General features: G+C 46.0%; 1 protein-coding gene across 5 annotated transcripts in view; it reads left to right on the top strand.

Moving 5' to 3' along the window:
• Positions 1-16,495, top strand: part of TDP1 (tyrosyl-DNA phosphodiesterase 1) — a 53,227-nt gene that overhangs the window by 8,562 nt on the left and 28,170 nt on the right. For all 5 annotated transcript variants that reach the window (XR_013960816.1, XM_080672225.1, XM_080672226.1 and 2 more), the window contains exons 5-12: positions 1,485-1,581; positions 4,674-4,708; positions 9,301-9,393; positions 12,269-12,436; positions 12,868-12,946; positions 13,947-14,132; positions 15,031-15,079; positions 15,930-15,996. Coding sequence is in view for 4 of the 5 variants with exons in the window: in XM_080672225.1 (XP_080528351.1) it covers positions 1,485-1,581; positions 4,674-4,708; positions 9,301-9,393; positions 12,269-12,436; positions 12,868-12,946; positions 13,947-14,132; positions 15,031-15,079; positions 15,930-15,996 (774 nt within the window). In the remaining variant the exon portion in view is untranslated. The remainder of the gene's footprint in view (positions 1-1,484; positions 1,582-4,673; positions 4,709-9,300; positions 9,394-12,268; positions 12,437-12,867; positions 12,947-13,946; positions 14,133-15,030; positions 15,080-15,929; positions 15,997-16,495) is intronic.

Here is a 16,495-nt window from a genome sequence, read left to right as displayed (position 1 = left end):
TTATTTTTAAGAAAGTCCTGATGATCTGATAGCACTAATTGTGTCTAGGTGATAGCTGTTTGAGTTTCTCTTACCTTGTTCTCTGTCCTGTTTTTCTAGTTGTAAAATAGAGAAAAGTTGTGAAGGTGTGGTTTCTTAGTTTTATTTGAACTAACATGTTATAAAGTTCTTGGGGATTAGGTAGCTAGGTGCTTGTACTGGAAGTGCATTTTCTATAATGTTTCTTTTTAGTTGCATGTTGCCTTTCGCATATGGTAGAGAATCATTCTGCACCGTGATTGATACATGTGGAAGTAGCTACCTTTGTTCATCTTGCTTGATTGTTCCTCGAATAAAACCAATTTTTGTTTTGTTGGGTGTGCTTGTAAAGGTATATTGACTTCTAAGGATTATCTCATTTTGAATTAACTGGAGAAGATCATAGTTCCCTTTTAATCTATTCCTGAAGAGTATTCTCTTTTTTAAAATGTATTTTTATTGATTTCAGAGAGGAAGGGAAAAGAGAGAGAGAGAGAAACATCAATGATGAGAGAGAATCATTGATTGGCTGCCTCCTGCACACCTCACACTGGGAATCAAGCCCGAAACCCGGACATGTGCCCTGACCAGGAATGGAACTGTGACCTCCTGGTTCCTAGGTCAACGCTCAATCACTGAGCCATACCAGCCAGGCCTAAAGAGTCTCTCATGTTGTCCTTTAGGAATTAAAAAATACAGCATTTTCGCCCTGGCCGGTTTGGCTCAGTGGATGGAGCATCGGCCTGCGGACTGAGAAGTCCCAGGTTCGATTCTGGTCAAGGGCATGTACCTTGGTTGCGGGTATGTCTCCAGTGGGGGGTGTGCAGGAGGTGGCTGGTTGATGTTTCTCTCTCATCGATGTTTATAACTCTCTACCCCACTCCCTTCCTCTCTGTAAAAAATCAGTAAAATATATTTTTAAAAAATACAGCATTTTCAGTGTACCTTGGGCTCTGTTTCATTGAAATAGAACCACCTTTAATGAGTCTGCATGCTGCTGTAGACCTGGGCCTGTTCACTCTTGTATCCTGGGAGTCTGGTGCAGTACCTAGCACACAGTAGGAGCTTGGTGAATGTAGGCCTGGTAAGGTTCCAACAGCAGGGAAAGAAAAGAGCATCACACTATACAACGGTAATGTTGTGTCTTTAATCCGTCTGAATTTAAACATATTAACACAGAGGGGTAACTATGTGCCCTTTGGGACCAAAGAAGACAATTCATTACTCAAGGGCTTGCTTGAGTCACAACCCCTTTGGGTCGAAGTGGAGCTTCAGGATTGGACCCCATGACCTCATTGTCACAGTAGCTGGTCAATGAAGATTAACTGACCTGTTCTGTTAGCCCTGGACTCAGTCTCCACAAAGGCCAGAAGCACGTGGGGGGTGATAAGGAAGCTGGCATTCCCTCACCAGGCAAGAGTTCAGCCCTGTGAATGATGTATTTCACATACTTCTGGCCTCTTCAGGAAGAAGCCGATCCTGCTGGTGCATGGCGATAAACGAGAAGCTAAGGCTCACCTGCAAGCCGAGGCCAAGCCTTATGAGAACATTTCCCTCTGCCAGGTAAGCTGCTATTGCCGTTATGCTTGGTCTGAGAGCTGGAAGGAAATTTAGACATTTCATCTTTCCACCTGCCGAGTGCAGGAATCCTCCCTCCAGCATCCCCAACAGGTATTGTCTAGCTTTGGCTTGAATGCTTCCCGAGGTAGCCCTTGTGGTTAGAAAGGTTTTTCTTTATGTTGGTGTCTTATCTCTGTGTTAGAGTTCTTCAGGGAAACAACCTATGGGAAACATACACATCTCTGTATGTACGGGGCGGCTGGCAAGCCCAAAATCCAGGGAAGAACAGATGTTGCAGTTTGAGTCCACAGGCAGTCTGGAGACTACATTTTCTCTTCCTTGAAGGAGTGGGGCCTCCCACTGATTGGATAAGGCCCACCTACATTGTGGAGGGTAATCTGTTTTAATCTAAAAAATACTTTCACTGCAACATCTGACCAAACATCTGGATGTTGTGTCCTAGCTAAGCTGACATAAAATTAACCATCACAATCTTCCTCTTTGTGACTTCCACACATGGCTCCTAATTTTTCCCTCTGGAGCACATACAGTAATTCTCCCCCTAGCACGTGTCGGTGGTTCTTATGTTTGAAGACATCTCCCTTAGTTGTCTCACGTTGTTCAATTGGAGGTACCATGGATCCCCTATCTCTCCCCAGCTTCCAGACCTCCTCTGGTTGCCTCTAGTCAGCCAGCGTGCCTCTCAAAACATGGGTTTCAGCCAAAACCGGTTTGGCTCAGTGGATAGAGCGTCGGCCTGCGGACTGAAGGGTCCCGGGTTCGATTCCGGTCAAGGGCATGTACCTTGGTTGCGGGCACATCCCCAGTGGGTGGTGTGCAGGAGGCAGCTGATCGATGTTTCTCTCTCATCGATGTTTCTGGCTCTCTATCCCTCTCCATTCCTCTCTGTAGAATATCAATAAAATATATTTAAAAAAAAAAAAAAAACAAAAAAAAAAACATGGGTTTCAGCACTGTGACTCAACCACTGCTCTTTATATAGTTGGAATTTGAAAGCATTCCTTTTCCCAACCTATCTGTAGCTCACTTCTACACAGATAAACCTTTGCTTAGCCATTGCCTAAAATCCAATGTTTTTGCTTTTGCTTGCCCAAGCAGAAGAGGATAAACTGCAGTAGGATAGCTCTCATCAGACTGAAAAAAATAACACAGTGATTAAATCAATAGGAATCGTGTTTTTCAAAGACTACCTGTCCTGAGAAGTTTAGGAGACATTGTGGCATGCCTGATGGCATGCTCCAGACCGGCCACTAGAGGGCGGAACGAGCGCAATCTTTCAAACCTTGTGCGAAGAGCTGTTCAGAAGCTCCCAGATGTAGTCCGAGGTACAGAAGGATTATGGCCCCATCCTGGCCTATTGAAATACCTTTATGCCATGTCTGTAAGATGAATTCTTGACGTTGACGTCAGTCAAAGAATCTGTGTATGCTAACACTTCTATTTTGTACATGTGGGGCCAGAGGTCGGAGATTGAGGCCTGGGTTCTGTCCCAGCTCTGCACACATAACCGTGTCATCCTGGGCTCATCGCTGAACCTCGTTAAGCCTAAGTCCTCCATGTTAAGTGGACTGCTAATGCTGTTCTTCATTGGGTTGTTGTACAGGATGTGGTACGTTTGCACCAAAAAGCGCCCATTAGATATTATCTGTTCAAGTTACTATCATCCCTGATTTTGTGCTTAGACTTGCCCAAATCACACAACTTATAACAAAACAACTCAGAAGCCAAGTCTCTTGACCATTGCCTTTTCCCAGCTAAATATCAATTTTCAGAGTGGCAGTCTTCATTCTAATTTTGTAATTTTAAAGACATCAAATACAGTTCCCTGTTCTCTCTTCTGTGGCCAGACCACACAAGTGCATGCTGGTCTGTGAGCACCCCATATGCTGAGTGTGCGATAGTGGACGGGCCACCTGTCCGTGAGCATCTCCAGTCCAGGGCCTGTGTCCTCACCTGTGTGTTCAGTCGCTTATTACTGCCTCCAGCAAACGGGTCCACCCGCCTGTCCTGTGGGTGGTGGGCGGGACTTGCAGCAGTACTGCCTGCACAGGCCCCCTTTCCTACGCACTTGAAACACTGCGTCTCATTTACTCCTAACAACTCCGAATCTCCTAATGGCACCATTATTTTAAAGAGGAGTAAGATGAAGCACGGAGATTTAAATATTTTTCAAAGTCATGCAAAGTTGTGAAGCTAGGATTTATGCGTTCCTAACTGCTATTTTGTCGTTTCTATTTTAACTCTTTCCTAGCCTACATCTGGGGCATAGTCTGTTTAACCAAGGTCTTGCTATACTGGGTGTTAGATAAAATGTTTTACTTCTCCACCTATGCCCCATTTATACGTGAAGGTATCATTTTGTAACAAGAAAATGGATTTAATATATTCTTTATTTTCAGTACTTGTTATGTTATTAATGTAAGAAAACTTCTCTTTTAACATCACTCAGTGTTTTTTGAGTAAGTGCTGAAGACTTTTTGTAGTTGTTAATTTCTGTATACGCCAAATTTCTAATTTTAAAACTTTGCAAACGCTCATTTGTTTTTATTACTTTTTTTTTAATATATTTTATTGATATTTCACAGAGAGGAAGGGAGAGGGATAGAGAGCTAGAAACATCGATGAGAGAGAAACATCGATCAGCTGCCTTCTGCACACCTCCCACTGGGGATGTGCCCGCAACCAAGGTACATGCCCTTGACCGGAATCGAACCCGGGACCTTTCAGTCCGCAGGCCGACGCTCTATCCACTGAGCCAAACCGGTTTCGGCATGTTTTTATTAGTTTTTGACAACTAAAGAAATTAGGCTTTTTAACTTCTAGTTACTATAATTAAAAGTGCAGAAAGTATTGAATTATTCTGGGTAACTTTTTTTAAAATATGCGTTTTTTTAAAAAAGCCTCACTGGATATTATAAAAACTGTATTGTTTATCAAAGGCTTGTCCACTAGAGGGCAGTAAAAGCAATTAAAGGGGGGGGGGAAGACCTGAACCGTTTCTAATTTAATTTCCAATAGGTAGGGATATTGAGTGTTTTTTTTTAATAAGTGACTTGACTTCTTTTTCATCCTAGGCAAAGTTGGATATTGCATTTGGAACACACCACACGTAAGCAATTTTTATGAACTGGGAGAGGGTATGGTTTTAATAGGTAAAAGAATGCTATTCAGAAAGGCCCTTGGAGGAATTCAGGTGTGATGGTTTTGCTGGGGGCGTGGAGTGGGAATGCTATCAGTAAGGAAGTAGAGGAAGTGGAGTTGTTTTCTAACAGCCTGAAGCTACAATACTTTCAACACAAAAGCCTGAATCTCTGGTGCCGGTTCTGCTTTTCTGTTCAGGACATTCGCTCTAGGAGAATAGATACTGTGGTGTGTGGTCCGTGGTTATGAGTGACTGTACGTGTGTCAGTAATGTGCTGTGGATTCCACTTTGTTAAAGAGAGTCTTGTGATTTTTCTAAGATTCTCAGCTGCATCAAATAGAGAATATTGTTAGGTCAGCTCCATCCTGTGATTGAAAATAAAACAAAACTATTTTACAAAAAGCTGTCAACTCAAGAGGCTGATGCCTGTCCCTGCTCAAGACAGCTCAGAAATTTCTTCTAGAATGCTCTTCTGAAGCCTTGCCAACCAGAGAGGAAGAACTTGTGTTACTTCCTACTTGGCACGTTGCGCCGATGTCTGCTGAACTCCTGCTTTAGGTTGGTCCTGCCGCTGTTTTTGCTGAGCCCTTTTACGTAATTGGTTCTGCAAATGAGAATAAGGACTAGACATGGTTGTCCCTATTTCAGACTTTTTTTTATAAAGCACGTTTCTCTGGGAAGGATTTGTGAAGTGAACGTGACCAAGCCTCATCTGTCTTATAGACCAGTAGTGGAAATGGCTAGCTGGCAGCTTCCGGCATGTTCCTTCGGCATCTGTCTGTAGGGCAAAAGGGAATCTCTAGGAGGGAGTGTGAGTCCTTCTGTGATCACCAGTTTCCCGATATTACGGTGCCCTGAAATGAGGGCATACGTTCATCTTTCTCTCTGTCCACTTAAAACTATATTGTCCAGTTTGCTTTCAGAAAAAGGAACCAGAGCTGAAAGGGATGAGCCATTTCGTAAAGCTGACCTACCGACCCTACGTTATCTGCTCTTAGATGCTCTTGAGTAAACGTTGCAGCACTTACCGACCATCCCTAATTGGAAGCTTCGGTCTAGTAGAGGACAGGGTCTGAGGGCTGTTGAGAGTGGACTCAGGCACCGCAGGATCAGTTATTGTTTGTGTCACACTAAGCTCACAGGATGCTACTTCAGGCAGAGGATACAGAATGGGGTTGTACAAGGCGGCTCAGCATCTTCCCTAGACCCCCAGTGCCAGGCTCCTGTGCTGGCCACGCCTTCTGTGCCAACGGCCAGCATCTCATGGGCAGTCGCCCTGTATTCCACATGCCAGCAAGTAGTGGCGGAGCCTGTGCCTTTGTCCAGGAGGGGCTGAGTGTGCTGGGCCTGGCCAGGTCTGACACACGGATGTTCCATTGAGCCTTCATTTCATAGACCAGCGGCCCCAAGCAGATAAGCATGTCCCCTGGACCAGTGCTGGGGACAGGAATTTTTGTTTGCTTGCTGCTCAGATGGACTCATTGTTTCCTGTGGCCCATCCTGCCCTCCCCAACACACAAACCACTTGGCAAATTTATTCCCCCTCCTCCCCCTCCCCCCCAGATTCGCCCTTAAATGCCTAAGGGAGTAATTAGGACCTTTCCCACCCACATAGTATGTATAGTTTGCATTTTGTTAAAATGACAGTGTCTTGTAGGAGATTGTACTCATATCTTGCAATCACTGTCCGTTGCTCCTTTTAAAATGGTTTAGAAATTATTCATTAAATGTCTATTATATTCTTGAGACACAGCTCTGGGGATATAACGGGTTTGGGATATAATGGGTTTTGTTCTTGCAGCTTTTAGTCTTTTGGTCAGAGAGGCAAGACAAACACGTGAGTTAGAAAAGGAGGACAGCCTTGCAGCTCGTGGTGAAGGGGTGTAAACCGCCTCGCCAGGGGGCAGAGCGGAGCGGCCACCGTAAGTAGGAAGTGGCTTGGAGATGGTGCTCACGTTGGCAGGCATGTGTGGGCTGTGTGAGAGCAGCTGGAAATGATCAGAAGCAGCCGTCCTGCAGGAGCCCATAGTCCATGAGGCACGTTAAGCGTGCTCTGTCCGTGTTTCTGAAGGATGTCATACAGTTCCAGGGTGTCTCTCACAAGGCGTTAGAATTCTAAAGCATTGCGGTTTCCCCAGAACGAGGAGCAAAGTTAGCTCGCACGGCCCTGAGAAGCGCGGGCGGGAAGGAGGGAGCTCCACGTCCAGTTCCTGTCTAACGGGAGCCAGGTGAACTAACGGACTGACCACAGGATGGCAGGGCAGGCCGCTCCCACTCCCATCCGCAGTCCTCACCCACATCCCGCCAGCTCCCCCTCGCCACTCCTACCCCTGGCATGGTGAGACCTGCGACCCCGTGTCCATCCCTGCGGAAGCCACGCACAGTGAGAGGACGATCCCCATGTCTGATCCAAACAAGCGCTTCCTCTGGCTCATTCTGTGACCGCCGTCTCCCAGCCACAGGTGGTGCGGGTGGAGTGGGAGATGGCGCCCGCTCTGGGTTACCATGGGCACTGCGTGCTGGCATCCATGGAGCCTCTAGGGTGGTGCCTGGCACGCAGGCCCTTCACAGGAACAGCTGCAGATGTAGGACGTGTCCCTTTGGCTGTCCCCACAGCTCAGTAGGCAACATGCAGGTCAGCGTTCTTCGAGGGAGCCCCCATTTCTTACTTTTTTTATCCACTTTAAATTGTGACTTGATTGGCATGTGCCATTTTGTCTCTGAAAGGATGCAAGCGACTCCCCCTGGATCCGTCCACGGTTCTGTTTGCGGGACTCACTGACATTTGTGTGTGATTTCCCCGATCAGTGGTGCTTAATGGGAATATTTGTAAAACTCGTGTCATGGATTCATAGCTGGCTTATTCTTAATGACAGTCAGCTGCTAGTTTGGTAACAGTGACATAAATTTGCCCAGATTTCAGGGCGCACATGTCATACATGGGAAGATTGGCCCACCAGCTGTCATTGCTGCAGCTCTGCATTCATTTACCATTTGCCAGCTCATGTCACGTTCTCAGTGTGGCAGGAGCTAAATCTCATTCTCTCTCCTTACGTTCTTTTCCGCAGCTTTTTATGCTGGCTCCATGCTGTCCAAACAGTATCCATGTTGTTTATTTTTCCCCTGTGTGAACTGACTTACGCCCGTAAACACGAAGTAGCATTTTGGCCTCAATAGAAATAAAAAGTCAGGGCAGCGTTAGTGCCTTGAGGAGTGAGTCTCTGGTTGGGTAGAGAGAGCGCTTAGATTCCTGAAATAATTAGAAAACAAGCAGGAAGCTACAAGTCATCCAACAGCAGGTGACGAAAGAAAGGAAGGCGTTGAAGGACGAGTGGGAGTGCACAGGCGAGAGTGTTTTACACCCACCTAAGTGCACATTGTACTTCACCTCACAGCAACCCTGTGAGTAAGAAGGGCTTCATCCTTCACGTTACACGTGTGGGGGAAAAACAAACCAAAAAAAAACAAGGTTCAGGGACATGGAATGACTGAGGGCTGTTAAATGACTTAGGGTCATATGGCTTCTCCCTGGTGGAGACTTCTCCCTAGTCTTGTAACTTCAGGTGGAAAGCTCTTATTTCTCCAGTATTCCCTCCCTCTCACTGTTATTACAGTAAGAGAAGTGTGTCTGATGACTGGAGGCGTGGGGCAGCCCCATGGGAAAGCGAGGACTCAACTAGGACTGATTTGAGTTAATGGAGAAGAAAAAGGGAAGACGGACCTCAAGCCCAGGTGCACTGGTGACAAGTGTGGCATCTATGGAGCATGAAGATGAAGCCGCTTTCACACTCTTTTTAAACTGCAACCCACAATGAGAAATACATTGAGCCCAGCCAGGGTGGCTCAGTGGTTGAGCATCAACCCGTGAACCAGGAGGTCACGATTCGATTCCAGTCAAGGCACATGCCCAGGATGAGGGCTCGATTACCAGAAGGGGCGTGCAGGAGGCAGCCAATCAACGATTCTCTCTCATCATTGATGTTTCTCTCTCCCTCTCTGAAATCAATAAAAATATACTTAAAAAAGGAAAAAAGTACATTTGACCTTTCAGTCTACCACATGCATCCATGCTTATGGCAAAACAAGTTCCATGAACCAATACTGAACTTAAATATACAGTATGCAATGCACTGTTGAGTTTATTATTTATTCTTTTGCACTTTTTTTTAAAATGCTAGTAATGACCCAGCAAGAGGTTGTGACCAAACTTTAAAAAACGTTGGACAAGAAGGTTCTTATTGTCCCTAATAGGAACAGATGATGCTGAATAGATAATAAGGGGCCAGCCTGGAAGGGAGGGGTCTGAAGTGTCAGGACTGGCCATGTGGATGGGACGGGGCAAAAGTTCATGGACCACCAAGTACTCGGAGCATTTTGGGAGGTAGTTTTCTACCTACCACTTAAGCAGACTTTGATAATGTGAAGAAGAAAGGAAGGTTATAGTTGTTAAACGTTTGGGTAACGTAAGCGTTTGAAGATTTCCTTTAGTTATTACATTTGCATTAGAAAGGTATTACATTTTTTTGAAAGTAATATTAATGCCTTTTCTGTTTTTAAAGGAAAATGATGCTCCTGCTATACGAAGAAGGCCTCCGGGTGGTCATACACACCTCCAACCTCATCCGTGAGGACTGGCACCAGAAGACGCAAGGGTGCGTAGCTTCTGTTTGCTTTAGGGCAGTGGCTGTGTGTGCGGAGACAGGGCAAAAGCCAGAACATTTGCTTTATTCTTTTGTTCTTCTGTGTTTTTAATGTAAAAACCCCACACACGTGGCAGAGGAAAAATACACATGCAGAGAAAAAGATAGCATTCTTTTAGTATCTCACCCCCAATTTCTCTCTCTTGAGGCAACCCGTGTTAACAGTGTAGCATCATCATCCATGTCTGTCTGTTATACCCGGACACACAGAAAAATATCTACACACGGTAGGTTTTTTTCGTTTTTTTATAAAATGAGATCATACACACACTACAGCCAAGTCCATCCAAGTATTGGAGGCCGGAAAGAGGGTGCTAAGTGCAAGGTCTAAGCCCATTCTCTTCCCAGTAAGACCCACTGGATAGCCTTCTGGTCTCCACTTCCCCCTGCTCCCCCCTGTGCTCAGGCTGGCCACCTCCCGGGGGGCATCAGGAAAACCTGGGGGTTGGTCGAGTGCTAAAAATTCCCCTCCTCCCCAAACCCTGTCGTTTCCCATGAAGCACATCTGCACGGGTGTGTTTTTAAAGCCTTTCCTGTGTTCATGGGGTTGTGAATCTCAGAGAACCCGGCGTGAGGTGGTTCAGGCTTAGTTTATATCGCCGACCCTTTGTCCTTGTGCACGGATGCTGGGTCTAGCTTTTTATTTTTTCTCGAGAGGGGTTTGGGTTTAGTTTTAGGGATTTCCCCAAATCAAATTTTAACCATGGTGCTCCCTCCGAGTAAGCCCTTCGTTGTGACTAGCTGTAACTCACCTTTCTTTCATTTAAGCCATGTTGTACATCTTTGCCTTCTGGTAAAGGAGGTTAAGTTAAGAGCTGGTTAACAGCCTCTGTGTTAGAAGAAACTCAGGCATTCATCTAGCAGCGTTTCGGGGTTCAAGAATTCACTGTCATCCTCCCCCACAGACCTTGCCACAGTTCATTGCCCAGCCTGTGCTAGAACCCCCTAAAGTGGGATGTATTAGCTGACTGAGTCCATGTCCCCCGTGGGTCGAGCTAGAATACAGAGCCTGCAGCCTCCACCCCGGAGCCTGCTTCGGCCTGTGTGGGTGTAGATAATGAGGTACCTCTCTTCCTTCAGGTGGCCCGTCCGGGCTGGAAAGGTGGTCTTTTCCCTGAGGCCAGCACCCCTTGTTCCCGCTCCGAACTCCGCTCCCTCACCACAGCAGGTGGCTTTGAGCCCCGTGCCCACTTCCTGATCGTTTTCCTTTAAACGTGTTCTGTTTGAGTCCCACTTAAAATCCTCTCACGATGCAGTGTCCTCCGACTGGCTCGGGCTCCAGGCTGTCGCCGCTCCATCTCTGGGATCCTCAGCACAGACCCTCTTGACCCACTGAGTTTCGGGTTCACTACGCCTTTGCTACCTACCTCAGGAGCATCTACGCTGCAGACCTGGGCTTGGGGGCCTGTGACATATGTAGCCCCATCAAAAACAAAACGAAAAATGGGACCCAGAGCTTTTTGTGGGGAAACGTAACTGATGTAATGAACTGAGCCTGTTAGGTTGGCCTTTGGTCTTCTGTGACTCAGACTCTGACCCGGCCTCCTGCTCCGTCTGGGGCCAGGAGCGTGAGTTTATGAGCAGCCAGGCTTCCTTAGGCTTCTCGGGGTGTGGCTGTTATGCAGGCAGGGATTTAAGGGATAGGATTGGGGTGTTCATTTTTATTCCTTCATTTAAAAAAAATTTTTAAGTTAAAAAAATCATTGGCTGGATAGTAGCTTTACATGGTTTAAAACTCAAAAAGTACCAAGGGTGTGACACTCCCTGCAACTTCCCTCTCGACCCCGGATCGGGCACTGTTCTCTCGGGCTAGTCCAGGTTCTCCTCCCCGAGGCTCTGCAGTCTGATGCAGTGCGTCGTCATCTTTTAAGAAAGATATTTAAAGGCAGCTACCTTGTGTCCCCTTGCTAAGGGCCCTGCTGACCCTGTTCTGTATGCAGGTGTCCCTGCCATCCTTTTCAGCCGCCCCTTGGTCCACTGTTTAACTTCTCACTTTTAAACTTATTTGTCCCGTAATCATTTTCTCATCTTATTTTGGGAAGTGTGAAAAATGCCTCACACCTCAGTATCTGGTTTAGAAAGTCATCATACATCATGGCTCTCACCCAGCACCACCCTGTTTTCCTTTGGGGGGAAAAGGATTGATGAAATGTGAGATGTCTTTAATATTTCATTTACTGTAGTATTTGAAAGTCTAAGATTTGTCCTAATCTAATATCGTTAAATGTGGTACATACTCATTCCAGGCGCCAGGAATGTATATGTTGTAAAAATACCCCCAAACTACTCTAGCTTACACATCATGATGTGTTCGTTTATTGAAAGTCGATTTGTTCGTACATTTTTCTCAGTCTAACTTTTATTCTTTTCCATTTGACTAAACAGCCACATTGATATAGTCGTGGGCACAGCCTTGCTGGGGTTACTACAGGTGGTGTGGGTTTGCTATCACAATTGAGATTAAAACTATTGACTATTGTCATCACGCCTCAGAAAGCAGTATGTAAGGCGTGGGAAGAAGAAGGAGGAAGAAGGTGTGGTGGCTGGATGAGAGGGAGCATGGAGGGGGATTGGATTGGGAGAGGGTGGGCAGAGGCTAGATCTTATGGGTCTAATCTCACAGTGAGGTCTTAAAAAATAATTCTGAATGTGATGGAAGCTGTCCGGGCGATAGGGTCAGATTTATGTTTGGTGAGGATCTCTGCTCACCAGGTGGAGATGCTGTGAGAATTCCCCTCCTCCTCAGGGTGAGTGCAGAGTCCGTGCGGAGAGGTCCTGTGACCAGTGGCCTTCCCAGCTGTTAATGGGCATTTCTCTCCCGTTCCAGAATGTGGGTGAGCCCCTTGTACCCACGAATGGCCCATGGCACCCACGGGTCTGGAGAGTCGACAACACATTTCAAAGCCGATCTCATCAGCTACCTGATGGCTTATAACGTGCCTCCTCTCAAGGAGTGGGCAGACATCATCCACGCCCACGACCTCTCCGAAACCAAGTACGTGCCGTCTTCGCGGTTTGGGTGCTCACAGCAGGGGAGGCCTGAGAGCCGCGCGGGGTCTGGAACGCAGGGTCTTGGAAGGAGGCTGAGTGCGTTCGGCCGCCCTTCATGACGTGATGAAAGCAGGAGGTTGTCGCTGCGCGTCTCCTGGTTCTGTCCCTAAAGTGAGGCAGGGACTCTTCCCACGCACCCTCGGCCTCCTGCTGGGTCACTCTGCACGTGAGCGAGCTCGTGACCTGGCCCCTTCCCCCTGCAGGTGCTCCACCACTAGTGGATGTGCTTGACAGTGAGTTTAAGTGTCAGCTACTCCTCTGAGGAAGAATCCCAAGAAAACGGGTTGGCTCTTGGAACACTTCATGGGTATTTGTGACACGGGGTCCAAAAATCACATCACTGCGTTCTATAATTTACATTTTATATCTCCGTAGCGTTTATCTCATTGGATCAACCCCAGGACGCTTTCAAGGAAATCAGAAAGATAACTGGGGGCACTTTAGGCTTCGGAAGGTAACAGAATTTTTACTATTTTAACTTTTTTTTAAAATTTAATGTGTATTATCTCCCTTTTTATTTATAATTGTATGTTCTGATGGCAGCATTACAATATATCTAGCACAATTCTGGGCAAATAGTAGGCACATGATAAATTGATTGCCTAATAGTTTTCAGTAATTTTTAAAGTTTTGTTATGCCTGTTCTATAGATGTAGATTGTTCTAAATGGACTTTTAGTTACATATCTTGTAATAGAGATAATCAGAGATTCCATTTGTAGCATTTGATCAGCATATCAAGGACTTTTAACATACAAATTTAATAAAGCAGAATGTAGTGTTGAGTAGAGGCTATAACAATTAGCTATAATGTATTTTGTTTACCAAACCAGTGCCCTTAAGAGAATTGTTACTACAAAAATCACATTTGCTGCTGGTATGAAAATGAACATAGAAAAGTCTTTAACAAAATAAAACAACCAGCAAGTTGAAGATTAATGCCTTCTTTATTGCCTTTTAGAAAACGGTTTACTGACCTTAATAATATAATGTCCCTAAAATGTCTTTGTTCAAAGCCTTACCTCTTTTTCCATAAATTATTTATGTTATGTAAGAATTCCCCTGGGTTAATGAAAATTTTAATTTTCTTTTTTTTAACTGAGACTGCAGCTGAAAGCAGGCAGGATCTCATAGCCAACATCTATCTATCTTCCTTTCTTTCTTTCTTTCTTCCTTTCTTTCTTTCTTTCTTTCTTCCTTATTTTTAGTATGTTTTTATTGGTTTCATAGAGGAAGGGAGAGAGAGAGAGAAAACATCAGTGATGCGAGAAAATCATCGATCAGCTGCTTCCTGCACACCTCCTACTGGGGATTGAGCCTGCCACCCGGGCATGTGCCCTGACTGGGTCCTGACCTAGAGAGGGTAGAGCGCTCTGGCTAAGTGCACCCCGTTGCAGGTAGATGCCCACACCGGGTTCGGTCCTGACTGTGGCTTTCACTGTCACCCTTTCACAGGTCCTGAAAGAGCACGCCTCCTCCATACCTAAGGCCGAGGCTTGGCCCGTCGTCGGCCAGTTCTCAAGCATCGGCTCCATGGGGGCTGACGAATCCAAATGGCTGTGTGCTGAGTTCAAAGAGACCTTGGTGACGCTGGGGAATGAGAGCAGGGGCCCCGGGAAAAGCAGTGCTCCCCTCCATCTGGTGAGTGCCCCTCCTCCGGAGGCCCTCATCTGCATCCGCTCATCCAGGAGAGGAGTCAGTCGACAGTCCTCCTCAGAGAGAGGGTTTGATTCAGTGGATGGGATGGAAACGGCGGTGTTAGTAATAGTAATCGAGTGGCCCTCGTATCGTGGGTGCTGGTGTGCGCGGTTCAGCCAAAGTTCCGCGTCAGCCACCGGCAAGCAGCGGTCATCCCTTCCAGGTTGTCAAGCCCCGGAAAAGATGTTGGAAAGGCATCGCCTGCAAAGTTACAAGCATTATTAGTTACTCAGACACCTTTGAGTTAGTAGTTAATTTTGCATTGGATTCAGTGTTACTGTGGCATGTCAGAGGAAAAACTCAAATGGAAGTGTGCTTTTTTATCACCAAACTAGAGGTCTGGTGCACAAATTGTGCACTGGGAGGGAGGGGGGTCCCTCAGCCCGGCATGCGCCCTCTCACAGTCCGGGAGCCATCAGTCGAACATCCTTAATGCTGCTGTGGAGGTGGGAGAGACTCCTGCCACCACCACTGCGCTTGCCAGCCATTAGCCTGGCTTCTGGCTAAGTGGCGCTCCCCCTGTGGGAGCGCATTGACCACCAGGGAGCAACTCCTGCGTTGAGCATCTGCCCCCTGGTGGTCAGTGCGCATCATCGCGACCAGTCATTCCACCGTTCGATTTGCATATTAGCTTTTATTATATAAGATTAATTACCAGAAGTTCTGTTTTTTACTGTAAGATGGGAACTTTTTAAAATTTAGAGCACGTTTTCTAAGCCTCTCAGTATTTTTAATTGAGATTTCATTTTCTTAAAAACTAATAAGCATTCCTTTTAACAGATAGTTTCTTCAACATGGTACCTTCCAAGTGTCATTGGGAATTTTTCGTATTTCTTTTTAGATCTATCCTTCGGTGGAAAATGTGCGGACCAGCTTAGAAGGGTACCCAGGTAAGTGTTGGGAAGCCTGCCACAATTGTATTTTTTGCGTATATTTCACAAATGCCCTGGTAAACTTTTAAAAACAAGAAATACGAATTTTCTCATCCCCCTTGGGATGAGGAAAGTATGGGTTGGAAATTTGGAGATGATTTTTCTCTTAACTGGGTAAGAATCATGAAGACGGGTGACACTGAGCACTGGTTATGTTCCAAAGATGGTGCAGGTGGGCGGGTTGTGGATGTTATTTAGCCCTCACAGGCACCCTCTGAATGGTTGCTCATCTCGTTTCTACCAATAAGGCTGCTCTAGCCTCTGCCACCAACAGGTTGGCTGTCCAGGCAAGTCATCCAGACGAAACCAGCTGCCCCTACTGCTCCGTGCCCTTTCAGAACAGTTCCAATATGCCTCGCTCTAGTCTTTCTCTCAAGTTCTAGGAGTTCTCATCCTAGTCTGCCCCAGCTGTCCTGGTCCTAGGCTCCACACCTCATCTTGCAGAAGCAGGCTGAGGATGAGGACAGCAGTTTGGGCCAGGATTCTTTCTAACACTTCAGATCTGTGCTGTTGCAGATATTAAATGACCACCCCTTAATCCCTTTCCTTTGCAGATAGTGAACACTTACAATTAATACACATCCCTCAGAAAGGAAGCCCACTGAGAGGACATAGCTGGTGCAAGTGCAGGCATTGCCTGTCCAGGAAGTGTTTTCTAAGATGAAATAATGGAAGCAGTGTTGTTTTTCCCCTTTAACTTTCTCACTGTTGTTTACTATAGGTTTTGTTTACTATGCTTTTTAATGAAGAATCCTCAAATTCTGTTGCATCCGTTTTATTATTTACTTTATTTTTCTTGTTTCAAAAGCCGGGGGCTCTCTTCCCTACAGCATCCAGACAGCGGAAAAGCAGAACTGGCTCCATGCCTACTTCCAGTAAGTAATTGGCTAGAATGCTGCTGTTGCTGCTTTAGGAACAAGATGTTATTTAAAGAGCCTTACATAATATGGCTCAGCTACATATGTTAGTGATAGAAATCATTTTAAACGAGGTTTTGAACTTTATTTTTTGGAATAGGTTTTTTATACCAAAGAGTAAAATTTATCTCTGTGGCATTTCTATTTATATATGGGCACATAAAGAAAACGATAAATAAAAGAACATGCTGGGTGGTTGAGAATTTACATTAGGACCTCTTAGTTCATTTTTCCAGTATGTAACATACAGTCGTTCTCTACACAGTCTTACCCTGCGTCCTGCAAGCTTGCCGAGGGTGGAATCCTCACCAAGCACGTGGGGTGGTATTTGGCTCGTTATGAGAGTTCAGTCCGAGGTTGAATGGACGAGTGAAATGACTGCCCTCTGTCCTCGCTGCAGTGGTCGCACATCTGCATGCTCCAGGCTAGTCCCAGTTCCAGGCCACTGTTTTGCTGG

Source organism: Plecotus auritus (assembly GCF_963455305.1).
Source record: "Plecotus auritus genome assembly, chromosome: 1".
NCBI classification, from domain to species: Eukaryota; Metazoa; Chordata; class Mammalia; order Chiroptera; family Vespertilionidae; genus Plecotus; species Plecotus auritus.
Note: the sequence above shows the minus strand (reverse complement) of the source record. Positions and strands in the feature narration are given on the sequence as shown.